The 23,412-nt window shown below is 44.4% G+C and overlaps 1 protein-coding gene across 4 annotated transcripts; it reads left to right on the top strand.

The window, feature by feature from the left end:
• Window positions 1-9,136, top strand: gxylt1a (glucoside xylosyltransferase 1a). 4 transcript variants are annotated; one of them, XM_019893369.1, is made up of 9 exons: window positions 1-383; window positions 772-864; window positions 1,328-1,511; window positions 2,280-2,411; window positions 2,495-2,746; window positions 3,262-3,385; window positions 3,462-3,634; window positions 6,811-6,976; window positions 7,134-9,136. In XM_019893369.1, exons 1-8 carry the CDS (start codon window positions 172-174, stop codon window positions 6,970-6,972), a joined length of 1,332 nt encoding a protein of 443 aa, XP_019748928.1. In that variant the 5' UTR covers window positions 1-171; the 3' UTR covers window positions 6,973-6,976; window positions 7,134-9,136. The 4 variants fall into 4 exon arrangements, with proteins under 4 accessions (XP_019748928.1, XP_019748927.1, XP_019748930.1 ...); XM_019893368.1 differs by having other exon boundaries at window positions 6,811-9,136; XM_019893371.1 differs by lacking the exons at window positions 6,811-6,976; window positions 7,134-9,136 and adding an exon at window positions 4,471-5,241.
• The last annotated feature ends 14,276 nt before the right edge of the window (window positions 9,137-23,412 follow it).

The following is a 23,412-nucleotide window of genomic DNA, read 5'->3' as shown; positions in this document are numbered from 1 at the left end:
CGGAGTGAACGCTGTGGTAGGCGGGACTCGACGCTGTGAACACAGCAACGCGGTCTGTCGCTTACCTGCCTTAACTTCAGTCAAAGAAAGAAAGATTAACTTGATTAAGTCAGTCTCTATGTGGGGAGAAGAGGTTAACCGGCATTTTGTCGACAACCCACAGAACACAGGATGCGCTGTTATCGGCGAGCATTGTTCCTGTGCTCGGCGTTCACCTTTTTTTCATCGCTCTACGTGTTCAATCATCTCGCATCTACCCTGGAGGACACCGACGAGCGGGGCCTTGGCGAGCCGAGGACACCCGCCGGAGGGAGTCCTGACACGGGGAACGTTCTCAGGAAAAATCCAGGACTGACAGGCCGTCGAGTTCCCCAGCTGGTCAGGTAGCTAAAGCTACATTAGCCATGTTGCCTAATTTACAACTAATGCGCTACGAGTTACCGATGCTGTAGTACACGCTGCAAAATTTCGGAAACGCGGCATTGATATCGAAACGATATCATATAACAAAACTCAACATGAGTCATTTATTGCTGTACCTAACACACGTATGAGTTTCACTACTAGTAAATACAATTTGGTTCACTGGTTTACTTATAGTGAGGACAGTAATCTTGTGTATTGTCACATAATTAATTCGCTAATTCCTTTAGCTCCCGTAAACCAACGCCACCTGTTAACATTTTGCCTTTAATTCTCATAATCCCGTCACACAACACTGCTAATGTTTAAGAAAAGCATCCAAAAAGATGGTCTTTTTTACTCTGTTAGGTGTAAATCATTGTCAGTCTCTTACTGGAATCCGTTTGGGAGGTTGCCTGCTGATGTTTGTGGACTGAACTGCTTTTTGGAATCATCATTTAGGTATGACTGATTTTGTGCATTTCCTAGAAAGATACTTAGGACTGCAATAAGCAGCACTGCAAGTGTTTCGTGGCCACACACAGAGAGATAAAAGTTCTGTTGCTGCCATCCCAAATGCCTCATGGGCTTTTAACAAGCTGCTTTAATTGCACAATCACATTTGCTGTGTTGTGCTTTGTGTTTAGAGACTGTAAAGTGCCACTCTTTGAGATGCGCATTTTATACAATAATAACAGCAGAATTGGTGTGTTTCATAAGCTCTCCATCGACAAACAAGTCAGGTGATTTTTCACCTTCCAGGCCATTAGTATAGAAGGAGGGTTTTGCATGCAGCGCACTCTTATTAATATGCAAGTCCTCGCCCCCAAAACTTAATGGCAAGTAAAACCCAACAGAGCTCAGTGTGAGTCTGCTGATTTCTGAACAACTACCGAGTCTAATATAAATGTGTCTTGGCTGTTAGGGACGGGATGGACTCTGAAGCAGAAGACGGCGATAATGAAAGCAGTCACATAGCCGTAGTGGCTTGTGGCCCGAGGCTGGACGAGACGCTCGCCATGCTCAAGTCTGCCATCATATTCAGCAAAAAGCCTCTCAAATTTCACATCTTTGCCGATGATGAGCTACAGGACAGCTTTCGAAATGCGGTGAGTGTCCATTCCAGTGATAGCGAAACACTAACATAGTCCAATAAGATACACTATAAGAGCTGTATCTAAAAATACTCTATACCTTTTGCAGGGTTAGTGAAAATTCAGTTGTGATTGATGCTATCCGCAAAGTATTCATTTTACAAAAATAAATCATAAAATATCTTCCGTTGTCGGAATAGTTCCATCCATCCATTTTCCGATCTGCTTATCCTCACAAGGGTCACGGGGGGTTCTGGAGCCTATCCCAGCTGTCCTCGGGCAGTAGGCGGGGGACACCCTGAACCGGTTGCCAGCCAATCACAGGGCACACAGAGACGAACAACCATCCACGCTCACACTCACACCGAGGGACAATTTTGAGTGTTCAATCAGCCTGTCATGCATGTTTTTGGAATGTGGGAGGAAACCGGAGTACCCGGAGAAAACCTACGCACGCACAGGGAAGAACATGCAAACTCCACACAGGGGACAGCTGGAATTGAACTTTTGCACTGTGAGGTTGACGCACTAACCACTAGACCACCGGGCCTCGGAATAGTTCTGGATCTCAATGCAACTGATGGTTTTACGGTCACACACACAAACTGAGTAATTTAAATAAGTGCTTTAAAAGTGCTGAAGTTTGAATAACTAATGTCAAGAATCCTGTTATGAAGACAACTGGGAACTGTTTTAAATTGTGGAATATCTTGAATGTCTATTGCTGAATTTCGGGCACACTGTCCATGAATGTTTTTCTTTTTTTCTCATTTTTCTTTAAAGCTGTACTCCTGGCCGAGATCAGCTCAGGCGAAGTTTAACTTTACCATCTACCCCATCACTTTCCCCAGCGGGAATGAGAAAGAGTGGAAGAAGCTCTTCAAACCATGTGCCTCTCAAAGACTCTTTTTACCTGTCGGTTCATCGCTCATTTTAACATTAACAAGGACACATTTGCCAATTGTCCTCATATTAAGTCATTGTTGTCTTCTCTCCAGCTAATCCTGAAGGAGGTGGACTCTTTGCTCTACGTGGACACAGATATCCTTTTTCTACAGCCCGTGGAGGACATCTGGGCCTTCTTCACACAGTTCAACAAGAGCCAGCTGGCTGCCATGGCCCCGGAGCACGAGGAGCCACGTATCGGCTGGTACAACCGTTTCGCCCGCCATCCTTACTATGGCAACACTGGCGTCAACTCAGGAGTCATGCTCATGAACATGACACGCCTCAGGGAAACTTTTTTTAAGGTGAATGCCCTCATGGTGTAAAGTTGGATTTATTTCAGGAAGTGAATAATAAATTATATGGAGATAAAATGGCCACGTTCTTGGCTGGTGACCACTCCAGGGGGTATAATGCCCCACTTTCAAAGTCGGTGGCAGCTCATCAGTAACCCCAGTGAGCATAAGCAGTATTACATAAAAATAAATAAAATGGAAGGAGGTTCCTACATTTTAAAGTGGCTGTAAATACGAATGTTATGAGATGATGTATAATATCACAGTTAACATCATATTTACATGAACACTACAGTTAATTCCTGGACTGCATTATCCCAGAAAGAGTCAAATTAATGGTAGGTTTGAAGAGTAGTTGCACTACCAAAATCGTCCACTTGAGGTCAATGTCATCATTCTGTCCGACACTCCATCAAGCAACTGTTTCCTTTAATTCAGATGAAGGGTTGGTAGAATGAGCAACTGGAGCTGAAGCAAAAATAAAAAGTTTTGAAGGGGCTGACTTTTCTGTTGAATCCTTCTAGAATGACATGACAACAGTTGCGCTTCACTGGAGTGAAATGCTGATGCCCCTCCTTCAAAAGTATAAACTCAACATCACCTGGGGGGACCAGGACCTTCTCAATATCATATTTCATCACAACCCGGGTGGGTGCACATGCATTTGACGGACAGGTCAACAAATGATCTCTTATTAAAGTGAATCGCTCTTGCTCTGTTACAGAACGCCTTTACGTGTTCCCCTGCCAGTGGAACTACCGTCCGGACCACTGCGTCTATGGCCTCAACTGTCAGCAGGCTGAGAAAGATGGCGTCTTCATTCTCCACGGTAGCAGGGGAGTTTACCATAACGAAAAGCAGCCGGCGTTTAGAGCCGTCTACGAGGCCATTCGGCAGGTACGGACCGCCAAGAATTAACAAACCTAATAAATAATCCGACCTTGGTATGAGTGTTATGAGTAAAAAAGTAGGGAAAAAAAGTAGACTCACAAGTAGACTCGTCCTTAATCCAATCCTGACAAATCAGCCGCACTAGTGGAACGCTTGCTTTACCTGTGGAGATACACCTTTTTTAGTAAGTTCATCCAATGTTTACCAACGGAGCTGTCAAAAATGAGTTAAGAAGAACCAGCCATCCATTTTCACTACCCTGAATTGGTTGCCAGCCCGTCGCGGGGGCACGTATAGACCGTCAACGCATTCACAATACACTCACATCTATGGACAGTTACTGACTTTAATTACCAAAACTGAAAAGGCTTGTTTATGGTGACATGGGATAATAAGATAAGATAATAAAGCTTTTATTTGTCTCACAATGGAGAACTTCATAATCTACAGCAGCAAAAGTTGGAGGGAGAAAGTAGAAAAAAAAACCCATTTATTATTTGCATGCAAAAAAAAAAAAAAAATTGGGGAATTTTTGAGAAAACACCCCCAAAAAAGTTGGAGGGAGAAAGTAGAAAAAAAAACCCATTTATTATTTGCATGCAAAAAAAAAAAAAAAATTGGAGTATTTGAGAGAAAACCCACACAAGCATGGGAACAAAGTTCAAATTTTACACAGGATTCTGTAGCCCGGATTCCAGCCTTGAACCTGAGAACGTAGAGGCGGATCTGCTAACCACTGCTGCCTTCCAAAGGACAGGCTGAGGTAAAAAAAGCCTGTCCTATTTACCCAATACAGTCCTATTAAAGTCCCATTCGGTTTCAACCCTTTTGTCTTTCCCCAGTCGGCCACATTAGCGAGACGCAGTTAGACCCAGTTAGCCGCAGAACTCTCACCCCGCCGCCCTCACGGGTCAGCTCCGATCTGCCGGTGTTGAATCCGGCACGTCATTCAACAAGCAGGCAGCAATCGGCGGAGTACCAGCGAAGGCTTCATTAGCCGGTCTCCATCCATTACCGCCACAGGCTCTAGCCCGGCAGCCACCAGCGCGAGCCTTCGTTCTCAGCTATTAAGTCAACGAGCGGGCTTCATAACGGAGCACTCCGCCATCCGTCTCTCTGTGACTGAGTAAACCTGCGTCCCACGCGGTGCAAAGCGGACTTGTGAACAGCTCACTGAATTACGTGACACATGTAATGTATCAAATAGTTTCTCAACCCAGCAGCACAGTTGACTTTCTGCGATGACACGGCGCCCTTGCAAAGGGCACAACCACTTCAATCACAATACACTACATCGCGGTCTTATCTAAATGATGTTGCATTGTCATCGCAAATCGCCGTTTTGTACTGAGCGGCAAGATATTTCATATTTAAACTGATCAATTTCACCGATGTGTAAGTTAGCCACGTCATTGGCACTAACGCAGCCTTATTCCATCACAGATTGCTGGCTTTTGAACCTCGCGTCCATTTTTGCTTGTGAATGACTGAACAGTTCAGGGAAGCCCCTTTGAGACCCAATCATGGCACCCTCTTGTTCCCACTTAGCCTGCTCACCTGTAAGATGTTGAACATGATTTGCAAGTCATTCGAATCCGTTTTTATTGATGTTTAACACAACGTCCCAATTTCAATGGAATTGGGTTTGTAATATTCTTGAAAGACAACGATCTTTGGTTGATCAAAGAATACTTCTCTGAGGGGCTGTGAAGGTAACAACAAAGAAGAGGTTGGACGGCCGGGGAGAGGGAAGAAAGAAATGACACTGTCAACTACGTACCAGTTCGAGTTGTTATTTTGGCCTGACCTGTTCTGAGTCGAATTCGAAAATTCTGGTTCAGCATTCGTTTTTAACGGCCAGGTCACTTCTCGCTTCGAGTCAGCACCAATTCATGCACAGCTTTACTAAGCAAGTTAATGAAGTGTCAGACTTGTAAGGATAAGCGGATTAGGAAAAGGGATGGATAAATGTACAGACAATCTATGTGACAAATTTTCCATTTTCCACTCTATTATAAATGATTCAACAAAACTGTAATTCCATTTTCCAGGTTGCAAAGTTTCATCCCAACTATGAGCAAGTCATTTTCAGGGTTGAAATTTCATCCTGGATGGTGACAAATTGAACTGGTTGGCAGATCCAAGGCCTTGTACAGCCCTCCTATGCAAGCATCAGTCAGCTGATCGGAGTTCCAAAAAAAAAAAAAGAAGGAAAAAAAAAAGAATGGAAACTTTAGAACGTTTCGTTCCCGGTTACAAGCTGTTTTATGTCATACTTTTATGAGTGCTTCCTATTGCTCCAGCCCGTTGAGCCCACTCACAATTTGTTCCCACTCAGTCCTTCGGGGACAGGTTCCTAAAGCCTACAGGAGGCAATTCCGGAAGAAACTTTCATTTCCCTCCCACCAAGTGTGCCTTAGTCAGCCCCGCGTCTCCAGGCGGCCTCTCCCATCCAGCAGAGGCGCGTGCAATAAAGGGCACTACCATTACGCCGGCCTGACCCACCAAAGAGTTGTAAAATCTTTAGTGCTGATGCTAGTTAGAGGCGTCGTGATGGCGATGCGGACGACGCAGCGGCAGCATCCACATAAAAATCGATGCGAGGCCGTTAATGGTGCTTTACAGCCTGTGGTGCTATATGAAAGATAATAAAGAAAGTGTGCTTTGAGTAACCTAATGTGTGGCCAAACAGGAGTCAAATGAGGTGCCGTAAAAGTGCGATTGCTTTGTATTTACAGGAGAGTAGTAAAAGAATGCAAGCAAACGTCAACATCATTTCTCGCTATATAGCACTGTCTGGAAGTTTCGTCCTGGTTGGTTCATTGAGCAGCTTTGTTATTTTGTTTACAATAAAGGGACCCGGAGGAGCGTACAATGCTGTTCTTTTCACCGATACGATTACACCTTACCGAGCACATTCCCTTACAGTTCACTTGATTCCTATTCATCATTCAGACACACCAAAAGGAACCAAATGCAGAATGTGATTACAAATGGGCCATTGTACCTTCTATGAAGATGTAAAAAAAAGCACAAAAAAAAACTGCAAGCAAAAATAAAACAGACAAATAGTCCCGAAGTGGAGCTGCTGGTGCAGGCGCATTATGGCGGATGCACTTTGTGATGTGAGTCAACAGCTAAAAAGCATCGGCGGTATATAATGTCTGCAATTTCCTTTACAGTACCCCTTTGGCGAGAACATGGAGACTTCACTGCTACAGCCGTTGGACGCATCTCTCCGGACCACCGCCGATTCCTACTGTGGACGGGTGAGCCACTTGTTCACCAAGAGGCTCAAACAAAGTATTGCATCCGTTCAACAAGAGATGACAGGGGGAAGATGAGCCTTGTTTCATTAGAGTTGGGATTGTCAAAGGCGGGACGCGTTCGCCTTCTAGCCAATTTCTGCCGGACACCTGAAGTCCGGTATGTTTGGAGCGGTCTGATATGTACCCGTGCACGGTTAAGCTGACCCTGCGCTGGCACGTTTTGGAAGGGGTGTGCGGTGCACAAGCACATCAAATAGTAGACGTGTCATACAATTACTCCGATGCGATGGCTCCGCTTGCTAGTTATTCATGATAACTTCCTTGTGCGATAGAAGTAAACAGAATGAGAAATAGCCTGTCAGGAAAGTTGCAGGACACTGTTGTGTATTGGAGTGACAACGGGTTGAACATACAAACTCCACATAGAAAGGCTGGAGCTGAGATTGAAACCCACCCAAGGGAAAAACAGCATGACAAAGCAATGCAACCTGATATCAATGCAAATGAAGGTAAACTTGTCGAAATAACGCTCTTGTCGAAAAAGCAGACAGAAAAATACCAAGTAATGAAGTTATTAATACCAACAAACGAAGTAACATATTTTCTGCACTACAGGGCGCAGCGCAAAACATTCAATTTTCTCAAAAGCTTAAAGTGCGTTTATAATCCGATGCGCCCTATATATGGATCAATATTCGAATTTCTTGGCTGTAGTATTTTACATGTTCTGTAAAGCACTTTGCTACAACTGCAGCGGTTGTCAAAGCGCTATATAAATAAAGCTGTATTGTATTGTATTCCCATTAGCGTCGCTCCATCTAGTGGATGCGTCACGCAACCGCAGCCCCTATTGTAGCTCCCATTCTATGCGCCTTATAATGCGCTGCACCCTGTATATGAAAACAGTTTTGAAATATGCCATTCGTTGAAGGTGCGCCTTATAGTGCGGACAATACGCTATTTGCAAAATCCTAAATGCATCAAATACTCCCACCGAAATGTTTACGCTTCAGAATGCACCCAAAGATGCATTCATTTTGATGACATTTTCATTTTCACCGTTTACTTCAGCAATAACGTTCACTGGCAAATTTTGTCACTCCGCGTTGGCCTTTTTTACAACCGTCAGACTACTTGAATGAATGAAGACTTATGGTCACACTTGAATGTTATTTATGTAAGATTGTTGTCAATCGTCTCCGTTCTCAACATACGTTGCGACTCGTCACCCTTTGTCAAAACCAACCGAATGACCACAAAAAAGTGAATTGCGTCGGTTACTGAAAGCATCGCCTCCACATATAAGGACTTTATGACGGTAATAACAGTTTGACAGCAAAACGGATTATTTGTTGGCAATTATTCTGAATGAAGCACAAATCTGGGTTACGTCGCTGCTGAATGAATGGGAGTCGCGAGTTGTAAGAAGAGCTCCCAGGCTATGCAACACAATTGTGTACAGTGAGAGACAGCGGAATATATCAGTATCAAGATTTAGTAAAGTCTGTAATGAAGGACTTATGGAAATGAAGACTTAAAAGGCAAGAACAGACACAAGATGGCGTCGAGCATTCCAATGAGGCGTTTCCTTGAATACTTGCCTCCTTTTGACCTCTTAAGGAGCTTCTGCATTGTTCTTCAAAGAGATTTCCTCAAACAACATTTGGTACGCGCGGCCCAATAAACCGGATGACAAACAGGCTCAAGCCTACTGAATTATTACCTGTTTACAACTTTTGTACTGCGTAAATTGGGCTGGTAGTCCCGCGCAACCTGCTTAATCTTTTATGTGTTTTCAAGCACTGGTTCATATAAAAGACCAGCATTACTCCCTGTTAATTCTCTTTTTTTTTCTTTTACACCACAGTCGAAAACCTAGTTTACTTTGCAGAGATGATTAATTTTGCAGCACTTTTGAGCCAATCGGGTTGTTTTTAAGAAAGATTTATAATCCCATTCATGGCACTTTGCACGGTTAGCCTCAGGTTTTCAGAAAGTCATTAGGGCATACATCAAAGCTCCCTTTAAGTGCAAATAAGGAGCAAACTGTTTTGAAATTAACTTTTGTAAGCCGCCGTGTTGCAAAGAGAAAACGGCGACGATACATCCTCAACATAGCTTCTCTATTATGTCATCGTGTCTTGAAATGAGCCTTAGCTGATCAATTAAAAAAAAAAAAGTATGTCTGGCTGGTCCACCATTATTTCAGACCACATGTAGGCGAATGCAGCTAAAAAAACAAAATCAAACTATTTTACTTGTAATTTTAAAGGCACACCAACATTGTTTTTAATCATTAAAATTTAACGGGAGAATGTGTTCCGAGGTACAGGGTTGCTTTTATGTCGCGTTGAACCATTATGAAATACAAAATCCTTGTGTGTGTGTGTGGTATGTACAGTATTTAAAATCCCTGCCATTGTGACTGGATTGGATTGTTTACTTTTAAGTGGAGTATTGTCAAAGCTACATTCACACTATGTTACCGTCTGCCACAACAGCTGCCCCATCTGCCTGAAACGTAGCGCGCTTCGGGATTCTGGCCGGTTTTCCCTCCGTGACGAGACGTGTTGGAACGTTGCCGCTGATCCCCGCGGGTTTTAAAGACGCACTTTGTTTTGGCAAGCTGGTTTACTCTCCTGGCCTGTGGCGTTCTGATCGAATCCCTCACGTTTGTCGTGTTTTTGTCAAATTGTCTGCGGATGAAATGGGGGATGTTGGCCAGCGTTGGAGTGCGTTTGTTGATCTGGCAAAGTCGAATGAAGCCGCCACGTGTACTGCCGCTTAAGAAACGCTTGAAGTAATTCGCTAATTCACCTTTTCGACCAAATCGTGCAAAAGAGGCTGTTATTCAGAGAAAATGTCCATTAAATGACATGACATCTCTCTATCACTCACACATTTCAACGTTAACGTCACATTTAACGTCGAGCCAAATTAAATTGACTGCATGGGAGGCGAATGTGATATGTTCGCATTAAAATAATGTGCTTCCATTCCCTCCAAGTTGTGTTACGCCCCATTACCTACTGTAAGGTTTTCGTTGCATTCGCTCCCGTTTTATGACGGGCCGACTAGGTTTCTCATCCGCGTTTGTGACGGCCGTGGCAAATTTTGGAACAATTAAAACGTTTTCGCTGCCACCACGGCCTGTCACATTTGCTCATCCCGTCCCCTAGTTTTGCCCCACGGTGCCCCGCAACAGCGCTGCCGTGGCCGCCGGGAACATAGTGGAAAGCTAGCATTAGCTAAAACTAGCCTGTTGCTATACGAAACGTATATTTGTCAATGTAAAACTTTTTTTTGTGTGTGTGTGTGTGTGTGTGTGTGTGTGTGTGGGTGGGTGTGTGGTGTACTATTGACGTGCTATGTTTTTGCTTTTTTTTTTTTTTGTATCCCTGAGTCACTATTAAAGTCTGAGTGTTTTATTGGCATCACTATCAGTTTGGTAGTTATCTCTAGAATGCTTTGTCGTCTTTGACAAGCAATATTAACTGCACACACGTGGTGTCCACATAAAGAGGGGCGCTCATCTTTGAAACAGCAATTAGGCAAGAGGAAATCAACGCGGAACGACTTGAGAAATTGCTGAAAGATGATTCAAAAGGCAGCTGATGTCGGCTTCCGTTGCCCCCGGCTCCGCATTTTGCACGGGCGCATTGACATCCAACGCACGCCTCGGATCAACGCCCCCGATGCATTTCAAACACGTCTCCTCTAAGAAGCTGTTAAATATTTCAGCTTTTGGCAAGGAAGTGTGCTGTGTATGTGTGTGTGTGGGGGGGGGGGGATATCTTCTATAACAAACAGTTATGAAAGAGTTGCGTAAAGAATGCAGAAGTTATATAAGCCGGACCCTAAACTTTGCCGAGGCAAAGTTTATAAAGACCGAACGGATTCAAGTGATGAAAAACACACGGGAGGTCCATTAGCGTCTCACATGAAGCGATTTTTTTCAATGCAGGAAAAAAAGATATCCTGTAGCAAGATGGATGAGAACGGTCTCAGCGTAAACCTGGTTGAGTTTGGAGGGGGAAGCGAATGCTGCCACCGCCTGGTTACACTCCCCCTGAGTCTGATGCTGATTGAGGTCTCATTCTCGTTGAGTCTTACAGGAACAGCTAATGGATTATTCATGTTATTGCTTGCACCACTTGGCCTCTCAATTGCTCAATAACGATTTTTTTAAAGCCCGGGCATAAATTAAAACAGTCATGGACTGACAGTAAGAGTAAAAAGGGTCACAAAGTTAGGAATATGCAATGTGAGAAGGGAGGGCAAAGTCATCAACGGTGTATGTACTATCTATTGCCTCATAAGCAGTAAAATGAAAATGACTTTGGGCGAGAGAGCCCGCCATGTAGCTCGAAAAACCAAGAACACCTCAGGGGGGGAATGTTGAATATTATTTGACCTAGAAATGCGCATAATGTATATTTAAAGGGGAAGTCAACTCAATAACATGTTCGATGCGCTGCCCCAAATTGAAACACGGCACTCTGGTTAATGTTGTGTTTGTGGATTATGAATAGAGCAGCCAAATCCGGCAATTTTTAGCCATCAACCGATTTTCTTACAGTTGAATTTTGGCCAACCATTTGAATTAATTACTAAGGAAATATTCTGTTGGCAGTGCTACACTACATTACATTTTAAACCACAAGAAAAAGTTCACGGTGCTGATGTTGTATACAAATAATCCTGATATAATTGTGCTTTAACGTCCAAGGTTCCTCCAAGTAACAGCCACTCTATGTATTTCATATTAAATATTGAAAAAAAAAATCATTTTCTATCTTAAAAATATTTTCAAAGTTACATTTTTATCTTCACAAAATGTTTCATATTTTTATCTGGGGAAAAAAACTTTTCATTGGTTACATTTTTAAACCCACAAAATGTTCTCTTGATTCCGTTCCCTTTATTATTATTTTTTTTTATGCCTAATTTCATTTAGCGGACGCATGCCCGACGTCTTTGTGATTCATAGAAATCGCGATGTCACCATGGGGGTAATTTGGGGATAAAAAAGTTCATTTTGTTCAGTCCATTACTCGCCCAAAAAAATTGCGCAGCGGGGCTTGTGATGTTTCCCTTGTAATGTTTCTGATTTGTTGTCATTGACAAAGCCGGTGGGGATTCTGTCTGGCCACAACAGAGAGCGAATATTACGAGCCATTCAATATTTAATCCAAAACGCAGCGTTTAAAATTAAGTCTGTGTCCGATTGACGTGGCAGGTAGGCTTTTACTCACGCTTTGCAGCAGCTCTGCTTGTACTTTTGCGTTTTAATGGCTTTTTAATGCCATTTCGTCTTTAAACACTCGCTAATGAGGCAGTGAGTAAGTAAACAAGTGTTAAATCTCCTTTGTCCTTGCGCAATTTCCACTGCCTACGTTTTTTTTTTTTTTTTTAACCGCAGTGATCATTTTCATCAGAATTACATTTGCCATCACTTTTTAATTGCGTCTGTACTTCAGCCTCAAAAGCAATTTTCATGTCATTTACCGCCGCGCGACTCTGGGTGTATCCTTCTGCACTGTGCTGATAAAAGGGAATTCCTCACCGTAAGCAGGGCAGGCCGAGGAATATGCATGCGCAAATAAAATGATATAGCTATAGCGCGGTGCCCGTGGGCGGACATTGATGTCATCTCACCGGGTGATAACGTCACAACATTGTCAATTTATGACCCGACGACCGTACGGAGTTGTACTTGCTGACGGTGCTGTTGGAATCCTAACTATTTCTTTTTATATGGTGGGCAGCATCTGACGTTTCAAATCAACTACTCGGTCGTCACCTTAATGACAGAATGTGATTGAAGTAGGGCGGTGGCAATGACATCATTCCTATGCTGCGGCAATATTTTGCATTCTATTTGGCCTTGCCGATCCAGAGGTCTCAAACTGATCAGCGCATCAGCAAGCTCTGCAGAAGCCTGATAGCAATTTGTTTGGAGTTGTTAACGTAACCAAACACTTTTGCATGAGGCTTTTTTTAAGTGTTCACGTTGACAACATCATAAAATTCTAGGAAGCATCCACCCATCCATCCATTTTCCGATCCGCTTTATCCTCACAAGGGTCGCGAGGGTGCTGGAGCCTATCCCAGCCGTCTCCGGGCAGTAGGCGGGGCACACCCTGAACCGGTTGCCAGCCAATCGCAGGGCACACAGAGACGAACAACCATCCGCGCTCAACCCGAGGGACAATTTTGATTGTTCAGTCAGCCTGCCATGCATGTTTTTGGAATGTGGGAGGAAACCGGAGTACCCGGAGAAAAGCCACACGGGTACGGGGAGAATATGCAAACTCCACACAGGGAGGTCGGTGCTGGAATTGAACCCTGTACCTCTGCACTGGGGCTGTCGTCTGCGCTGCCATCGCCGTGAAGACATTGAGACATGCTTTATGGACGCATAATATTCAAACACACAAACATAAGGATGTTATTACACAAACTCTCTCTTCTATTCACTTTTTTTTAACGGCCTGGCTGGAGCAAATGTCATGGAGATGGAGCTTTGGCGATGCCCACGTAATACCGTCTGTATTACCGCTCATAAAAGAGGTTATCCATCACTCGAGCTGGCCTTTTTTGCCCCGTGATCAAACGTCTCATCAATGAGCCCCATCCCAGCGCTTTCAGGCTGAAGGGCCGCGTCTTGCAGTCCATGCAGTGCCATGCATCGTTTGCGAACAATATGGCTCGTCTTTCCTGTGTGCCGCGCTCCCTTGATTGCATCGTGGAGCCTGTTGACAGATTGCGTAAATAGGCAGGCTGCGTTATTCATAACTAATGATCAACATCTATTGTCGCTCGCATCAGTGACGATAAATCGTGACTTGGCCAGATGCCCGAGAATGTATTATCTTTTGTGTGCACGTAATTCTGTTTACATGCGCGCATTATTGGGCTACTAAGATCGTACTCGCCTTGTCCTTTTGATGTTTGCGCATATTAAATTCACCCCCGCCTACTGGCCGAAGACAGCTAGGATAGGCTCCGGCACGCCCGCGAACCTCGTGAGGATGAAGCGGATCAGATAATGGATGGAAGAATTTCATGCCATTTTGTCCTCTGCCGCCCTCTGCTGTCTCCCGAAATTGACATCATAGTGCTCTTGGCCTCACATTGCAAACGTCATGTGACCCAACCCAATAAACAGGTGAGGTGCGAAGGAATCAATTAGAACAGTGCATCCCTACTGGTGGTACGGGGTCTCCCTCTAGTGGTACGGGAAAGAATCACTACCTATGTACACTTCAGGTGTATTTAACTTTTACGTTTTTTAACTCGGATACATTTGGTCCATTTTGAGATGTTCCTCAAAGGTTTATTAAGTGACTTTTTTGGGAGATGAGCTAAATTTTAATTTATTTCCAGAGCAGTCCTTGTGATTTTAATTTTAGTTGTGTCGTCGTCTTTGACCCGAGATGCCTTAATTGCTTTATAATTGCAGCCGAGTTGCCAAACTTTGGTCCTCGGTTCTCTAATGTGAGTCGCGTTTTCTCTCTCACTTCTTCGCAGAACCCCCCTTGAGTCCTCAACCTCACGCTGGAGGTCATTTAATTGTCTTCCGCGCGCATCCCTGCTTGGCTGGCATTTCCTAATGAATCTATTGCTCGCGGCCACCCACACACACACACACACACACACACACACACACACACACACAGACACACACACACACACACACACACATACACACAGAGGCAGTTTGCTTCATTGACTATCGGTGCGCCTCGACCTGCGCGAGGAACCTTTAATTGTTTTTCCCTCCCAAGTCTGACAGCCGACGACACATGATGGATTTGCCCGAATGTTTATCAGTGACACACAAAAAGGGGCAATCTCTATAAACCTTGAAAAACATTCACGGTCAAATGAGAACTTGCCGAGAGATCCAACTTGCAAAGACCTGAAGTTTTGCGTGGCGTGTGGAAATCCCCGCGGCTAAATGGACTCTTCGACATAGACTCGGCATTTTAGCACAAATCTCTCTCCAGCTCATAAACTTGGCACTGAAGGAAGTGTTAAATGAGCTGGCTTTAGTGCAAACACATGCCCCCCTCCTCATATGAAACTTATTACGAAAACCCTCATCTGAAGAACGAATTCACCCGTCGGGTTTCTTAGCACTCGGAGGGCACTCGTCAGCGAGGCAGATTAATCGGACGCATTCCAGCAACACCATTTAAGGGCATATGTGCATAATGAGCTGTGCGGCTTCAGCCAAAGAACGTGGGACAAATGGCGCCTCCAAAGTCATTTTTCAGGCCCCCTATCATTACTTGCAAGGGCACTTTGACCTGGAAAGACCGAAATGGATCCTCATCAAAGTCATTACCATTATTGATGTATCCTTGGCGCATTAAAAGGGCTTGGATTGGTCGACAACATTTAATCAAATATATCTCAAGAAAATCTCATTCCGCCTATTAGGTTGGTAATGCGGGTTTCGCATGCCCCCGTTTGCGTCCAGACTGGATAATCTGGAGTCAGGCTCGTGTTAGACGATTACACGGTCCAGCATGCGGCAACCTGACCGAGAAATCACGTGAAATGTTTGCCGACGGGGGTCTCGACAACTCCGGAATTCGACTCCACAAAGTCCAATTATTTTGCGAAGCTTCGTGCCAGCTTGCCTCGCCCGAAGGAGCCATCACTACTGAGCTTTTTGCGATTTAATCAGTCCCTTTAGCCCACAGCCACCGTGTGTTCCACTTACAGTGTTACATCCCCTGCAATTGAAACTTGTATGACATGACGTACGGTCTCCAAACTAAATTGGTTTCTGTCCATTAAAAGCAGACGTAATCAATGGGAAGAAATGCCAGATGACTTCATAATGGGCTCGCTGTCATTATATCACAGCAAAAGGAAATTAATGACACGAGCGTGAAGACCGCCTTCGTCTGAGAAGTTGTTTCACCGTGGTTGGACCAATGACTTGATTTCAATTTAAAAGAGTGAAAAATAATCATTTACAGTCGCGGGACTAACAGAGAGACGCCGGTTGGTTGCCGCGGGATACGTCTTTCACTCTTTCATTATCAGTCTGCTGCATGGATGGAGATCACTTTTCCATCGCCTTGCAGCTATTCGCTCTTTTGCTTCCTCCTGTACAGAAAATCCCTTTTTGTGCTCACATGAACCATTTGTACAAAATCAGGCCTCTTCTCGAATAAATGCCTCGCTTAAAAACAATCGGTACGCTAATCCCGTCATCACTTCCCTCAAAGACACAGGTGTGAAAATCAAGGCCCGGGGGCCAGATCCGGCCCGCCACATCATTTTTTTGTGGCCCGCATAAGAAAATCATATGTGTCAACTTCCATGACCCTTGCTTAACTCTGTACCGAAATCTTAAATGTGTAATCAATAACTGTGACATTTTGCGAAAACTTTGTGACCTGGTTGACACTCACTTGAACAATAATTGAACAAATACTTGACCGATTTAAAAACTAGTGAGCCATAGTTTTTTTTTTTTTTTTGTGTGTGTGTGTGTGTGTGTGTGTGTGTCAAGTAATAATACGATGTGATGATTAAACATTTATTCGGTTTCACTGTCATAACGGCCCTCTGAGGGAAGACGTAATTCCAAAGTGGCCCGCAGCAAAAATGAGTTTGACACTCCTGCGTTTCTAATTTCCGAAATCAATAATTTAAACCATAAATATACCACCAAATATGATCCCCAAACATAATATCATTACTGTTAAATACATGGCTGACAGATGATTTGATTAAAAAACAAAAAATGTCCGACTGTCGTAATTGATGCAAATAAATGCAGGGTAACCTTAGCTCCGCCCCTACATAAAAGCTTGTCTCTCAGTCAAGTTCGCTACAACATACTTTATCTGGACCACTCATACTACTTTCCTGTTTAACAAAACTTTGGTGCCATCTTGTGGCATCTTAGGGTGTTTCAGAGAGTGCACACACACACACACACACACACACACACACACACACACACAAAACAAGTAGGCAAGATTTTCACTGCCTGGCTTGCATCGGCTCCCCAGAAAATTAGATGAATTTGTGAATTGTGATTCGCATCCTTTATGCGGAATATGTTTTGGTATTTCTGCAAAGCTGGATATTGGAGCGGCTCAAAGAGGTTTATTACCCGCGGTGCATTGTTGGCCTAGGTGTTATTCCCTCTGATTGTGCAGAAGTATTCCGAGGTAGATCCTTGGATATTGACTGATTCTTTCTCCCTGTCCTCTTTGCTGCTGTAAATAATCCCGGTTTCCCCTTTGCGGTAAAATAATCTACGAAAAAAACATTCCTTTGCAAGCCACCAGGCGCACATGCCCTTCTGACTGACTCCCCCACCTCACGGATGTATTCCGCAAGCATCACAGGTATTCAAAGTCGAGATAAGAAAGGGTTTAGCGCTGTGCAATTGCCTCCCAGCCACAAAATCTTTGGCACGTCCTTTTGTGCTTGCTCTCTCTCTCTCTCTCAGCTCTGCTCTGATGGGGTTAGAAGTGTCGTGAATGGATTAAAAACACACACAGGCGCACACCAAACTAAACAGAAGACAAAATTGAAACATTACAGCTTGACTTTGTGGATACCTTGGGAAAAGTGGCCTCAAAGTGATACCCACAAATACAGTTTGCGGATGAAGGAAATACATTGCCAGAGTCAAATGGATTTGTTTTGAGCAAAAATTCAATAATGCTTCACTGTCAATGTTGGTGACCGCATTGACAAGAGGCTTTAACTGCGATCGGCGATCAATTTACTCCATACCGTGAACACTAATTGCTGTCTTCCCCGGATGCGTTTGTAACCCCCAAGAGTTTCACTTCATTTGAGGTGCGACAGGACGGAGGTCACAAAGGCGAGAGCGTCATTGATTGGAAAACACAATGCACTTAAATTAGCCAAGGCGAGAACCTTAACCAACAAAAGGAAATTCATTAACAGGAAAGCAGTAAATCAAACGGAGGACGAGAGCAGCCTTTAATTAAAAACCTAGCTGTGTCTGATCATGTATTCAAGTAACAAAACAAATACAGAAATCCACTCACCATTTCGCGCTTGTTCTGTGGCTGCGGTGCTTTGCGTGTTTTCCCAAAATAATGTATTCATATCAAAAAAGATTCATTATAAAATTTACATGAAAAGAAGCGGCCCGTGGCCGAGTGGCTAGCGCGTCAACCTCACAGTGCAGAGGTTCTGAGTTCGATTCCAGCCCCAGCCTTCCTGTGTCGAGTTTGCATGTTCTCCCTGTGCCTGTGTGGGTTTTCTCCGGGTACTCCGGTTTCCTCCCACATTCCAAAAACATGCATGGCAGTCTTATTGAACACTCTAAATTGTCCCCAGGTGTGAGTGTGAGCGCGGATGGTTGTTCGTCTCTCTGTGCCCTGAGATTGGCTAGCAACTGGTTCAGGGTGTCCCCCGCCTACTGTCCGAAGGCGGCTGGGATAGACTCCAGCATGCCCCGCGACCGTTGTGAGGATAAAGCAGGTCAGAAAATGAATGGATGGATAAAATGGAAAAAAAAAACAATCAAGGCAAACTGTATTTTCATCTTGTCCTTCAACGGCGGCGGCGGGGGGCTGGTTTGCAACCTTGACCAAGTCGGGGAGCCTCGTTTTGAAGGTTTCCCGACCAAGTGGTTTTTAGACACGTCACAAGGAAACAGTGACACCTCAGGTGAAGGCTGAAGTGACAGACAAAACTCAGTAAGAAGCTAGTTAAGAGTTTTTTTTCTTCATGAAAAAAAGACCATTGATTAAAAGAAGAAACCTTGAACCTATTTCAACAAGAGGAACGTCATAGCGCGACACATCACCCTCTAATTTAAAAACCTCAGCCACATCTTCAATGCCTCCAGCAGAAGAGCGTCCCAGTGAACCTAAAGCCTGTTTCCTACCTCGCGGTTTTTCACCTTTTGTGGTTTCTGGTCCCCATTAGCCGCAAAAAACAAGGGATTACTGCTTTAAACAAGGATTCTTGCTGTGACGTGTTAGATACGTTGGCACTCTTGCGTCAGATTACTCAAACCCGAAGAATTTTTGCTCGGTCGCAGGTTAATAATCCTGAAAGTTTCAAAACAACACCATCGATGGTCTCATACGGTTGGATCTTTCCAATAGATCCGAGCACAAATGAGCGCGTCCACTGATGTCAGCCTTGTCTCCCTCACAACCCAGTAGAAGTCTAATTAGCACCCATGGCACTGAAACCACCTCTAATCGTTTAACAAAAGGCCCAAAGAAATCGGTACCACAAAATCAGAAAGCAATTCTTCATTTGCATTTAGATTGTGTTTTCATAATAAAGCCCATGGATGAGTTTGTCTGTGGGAAAAAGATAATGAAACCTTCGAGCATGGCTGAACCTCGCATAGGAGCTTCTCCACTGGCAGCAACCTCTGGCAGTAAACATTCTTCCGCAGATCCAAAGTTTGAATGAGTTCTATGCATAGAACTCAAATTGTCATGTTCAACTTGGTCGACATAAAATGTCCTGTTCCACCTTGGAAGGTGAGTTTTTGTAAGAATCGGGTTGTACGTTTCTTGGCATGTGCTTACCGTGCGATGAGGTTTGCACACTATACACAACACTTGAGTATATCTGTCCCAAACTATCCAAATACTCCTGGTCTGGCCCCCCTTTCAAATTTTAGAACCCATTGTGGCCGACAAATCAAAAAGTTTACCCACCCCGTCCCTTAGCACTATCCACACCCACTTCAGCGGATCCCCGCATATTTGCAGTTCAGCATCACAAATTTATCTATCCATCCATTTTCTTATCCGCTTATCCTCACAAGGGTCGGCGGCGTACCACAGCCTATCCAAGCTGTCTTCGGGCAGTAGGCGGGGGACAACCTGAACCGGTTGCCAGCCAATCGCAGGGCACACATCGCCGAACAACCATTCACCCTCACAATCACACCTAGTGACAATTTTGAGTGTCCAATTAACCTGCCATGCATGTTTTTGGAATGTGGGAGGAAACCGGAGTACCCGGAGAAAACCCACACAGGCACAGGGAGAACATACAAATTCCACACAGGAAGGCCGGAGCCGGAATCAAACCCTGAACCTCTGCACTGTGAGGCAGACATGCTATTCAGTTGCCCACTGGGCTGCCCCAAATTTATCATGAAGCTGATTTTATTTTGGAACCTATCCTCCATTATTTGAAGAAAAACTCACCTATTTGCCATATTATGCAATAGCAAAAAAATGTTATTATAATGTCTGTGTAATTAACCGAGACAAAGAACGCCTACTGTCGGCTTTAAAACATGGCTTCCAAAAAACAAATTCTAAAACTAGTTATCCGGTCAACCAAACTTCTGAGGAGGAAGATGGCAGAGCTGCCTAAACACCCACGCAATGCACGCATTCACGATGTTTGACGGAAAATACATGACAAGTGCTTTCAAGACAACAGGGCTAAAGAAATGAGCATTGAGTGCCCAGCACTGCAGAATTCGGTTCAGGTGCAGATAATACCCGGCAAGGCGGAAAACTGCTGGATTATGCGCAGTGCGAGTCGTTCGACTTGGCCTTTTTATTTTCATCAACAGCCAATATTTCTCCAGGGTTCCACACCACATGAACTGCCGTTCAAAGTGATTCTCTCATTTTATTCCTCTGGCTGATGTCAACACGCTGCGAGCGTTATTGCGCGAGCTGTCTGTCTCATTACACTCCGATATTGAAGGAATAGTCGCTCAAGTCATAATGAAATCCAACTGACAATGCGTTTTCTGCCTTATACACGTGTTCCGCCGCTATTTATGCCGCAGCATTCCGAATTTGAATAGACAGGTTGAATGAAACGATGATATCTATGTTATAGCGCCACAGTCTCGCAGCAACTGACAACGTATCCGGCCCATCAAAGCGGTTCATTATTCCCCACCATTTGGGCGCATTCATTATTCGCGCGGCGTTTTCATTCTCCCGTGTCTTCCCGTCTTTGAAAACACCGGCAGATCTATTCAGCGCCTCCCTTAATATTTCTCTTTCATTCACCGTCAACAAAACCATTTCACAGCCTCGCGCTAATGGGATAATGGCACTGGAATAATGCACGCAGCAGCGTCCCTGGGTCACTCTCAGAGTTTTGTTGAGCAGCCAAGAGAGGCGTGCGAGTCCGCTCAGAAGTCCGTTCAAAGAATAGTTTTGTTGCGGGCAATCCCGGAGAGCGAGCGAGGCATGCGGTGTCTTCATGTTAGCAATGTTTCCATTCGCTGAGATGACATGCTTGTGAAATGCTTGTTTGGAGTTCAAAAAAGAGGAAATGAGATGAATATCGAGACAGAGTCTTGATAAAAAGCTGGGTGTGAGTTTTTTTGGTGGGGGCTTGGAACGAATTGGGGCATTTACATAGAAAACACGACTCTACTTACCATATTTTCTTGTTCAGAAATGTCTTCCAGAACCAGTTAATTTCGTAAGTGGAAGTACCACTGTATCGTTAGAGTTGAGCCTCCATTGTTGGAAGGCAGACAAACAATCCCCGGAGTTATTTTTCTTTTTTTTTTTCTGGGCGCAGAAACCTGCTGCCACATACATATCAGCAAGCTATAAAATCTACTACAGCGCTGTGATTACTAAGAAGCCAAACAGGATGACTCAGGCAGGAGGGCAGGTGGGGCAAAATGAACTCATCTACAAACATCGTTATCTACCAGCAGCATAAGCAGAAACGTTATGTCGCAGCGTAGGATGCTATACCTTGTTTGTTTTTCTTCCATATTACGTGGCCAACATTCACCCGATGTGCTGCAAAATTCTGAATAATTCAATATAAGGTCATATTGTTGCACAACAACCTTTGTTGAACTGAAGAAAGTCCATCCATTTTGTATCGGGCCTGACCCCAGAGTCGCCGGTGAGCTGCAGCTGCCCCGGCTGACTTCTGGCAAGAAGCGGGGTAAAAACCCCGGACAGCCAATTGCAGGACAGAACATGCTAACTCCACAGGAGGAAAGACATAGCTGATTTTTTTCTTTTTATTTACTTTTTTTTGACCGACAACTGATAGCAAAATCGCTAATGTCGCCGCTTCCCACGTCACCCGTGTATGGCAGATGCCATGTTTTACGTAGACATTGTTTGTGCAGCTCCGCGTAGCATTCTGACAGGTGCCTCCCGCGGTCTCTCATGCGCTTGCCAGCGAGGTTGTCAGCAAAACAAAAGACAAGTTGGCACACAAGAACAGCTGGTGAGTTCTAATCTGCACGCCCGCTGAACCGCTGAGGCCTCTCTACTTTCAAATCCTTTCTCTCGACTCCACTTTGAAACGTTGTCAGCCTTATATCTCAACTTCATCGTGGTGGGGGGGGGGGGGGCTTTATTCCAAAGCAGTGTGCATATCGCAGCCACCTGCAAATAAAGCTTCAATGTAGCTAAAAGGTTCTTGTAGAATATGTTTGTGAAAATGTAATGCAGTCAAAGTTTTTGATTTGTGGGCCACATGTGAGATAATATTAATTGTGTCTTTTTGTCCGAAATGGGAAAAAATTTCACTATTACTCACAACGCATTCATCCTTGAAGTCTGGTATAAATATAGCATTTCGAATTCGAAAAGAGCTGAGTTGACTTTGGCTACATGCATTTTCCGAAATGGATTCTGATTCTGATCTGGTCGCCATTGTCGAGTGACGCAAATCGGTGAAGTTTCTCCGACTTTGCGATTTGGCCCTCCAAGTTTGAGTGGCGTTCCAGTGCGTTTTTCCCGATCGGACGTCAGAAAACCCCGACTTGTCTCTTTCCTTGAGTTAATTGATGACAATTGCACCCAAGTGACTGTGCACCGGCCCGCTCGATTCCTCCCTGCGCCACCTAGAGGCAACTTTGAGAACACGGGGAAAACTGACACGTCAAGAATAAAAACCAAACATGACCGAGACCACATGACAAGATCAATGGCAGCAGTTTACCATGACGAATTAGCTCATGCCAATTAACTGTTCATTTATAGTGAAGGTTTTTTTTTTACGCTTTCTTACCTATCGCGTGTAGATTATTTCTCATTCGTGTTTATGGGTCCGTGGTAGCGCTATGACCTTCTGCTCCAGTTTCTCCTCAGCCTCACTACAAAAAAAAAAAAAAAAGCCACATAAATCACATAAAACCCACACAGACAAAGCGTGCCAAGTTCTTGGCTGGCGGGTCCCAGCCAGGTACAGCAGCCTGTGATGTGACAGCCTGTGGATCTGGAGGAGCGCGAAGTAGGACACCCAACAAGAGGGTAAAATCAGCTTATAACATTGCCTCATGGGGGGAGAGCTTGTGAGGTACCTTCAAACAAAGAGGTGCTGCCACATACACACAAACACGCGCGTGGCGCAACGTGAGCCATTAGTGAAATGATAAGCGGGGCATGTGGCAGGAAGAGGGCTTCAGATCTCGGTGCATATTCCGTGTTTCCTGACAGAATGAAAAGACTATTCTTTAAGGGAGAGAAACATGTCACTGGGGCAGGAGTGGGTGGGTTTGCTCGAGGGGCGGGGGGG

Source organism: Hippocampus comes, unplaced genomic scaffold (assembly GCF_001891065.2).
Source record: "Hippocampus comes isolate QL1 unplaced genomic scaffold, H_comes_QL1_v1.1 scaffold62, whole genome shotgun sequence".
Lineage (NCBI taxonomy): Eukaryota > Metazoa > Chordata > Actinopteri > Syngnathiformes > Syngnathidae > Hippocampus > Hippocampus comes.
This window is presented reverse-complemented; position numbering and strand designations above follow the sequence as displayed.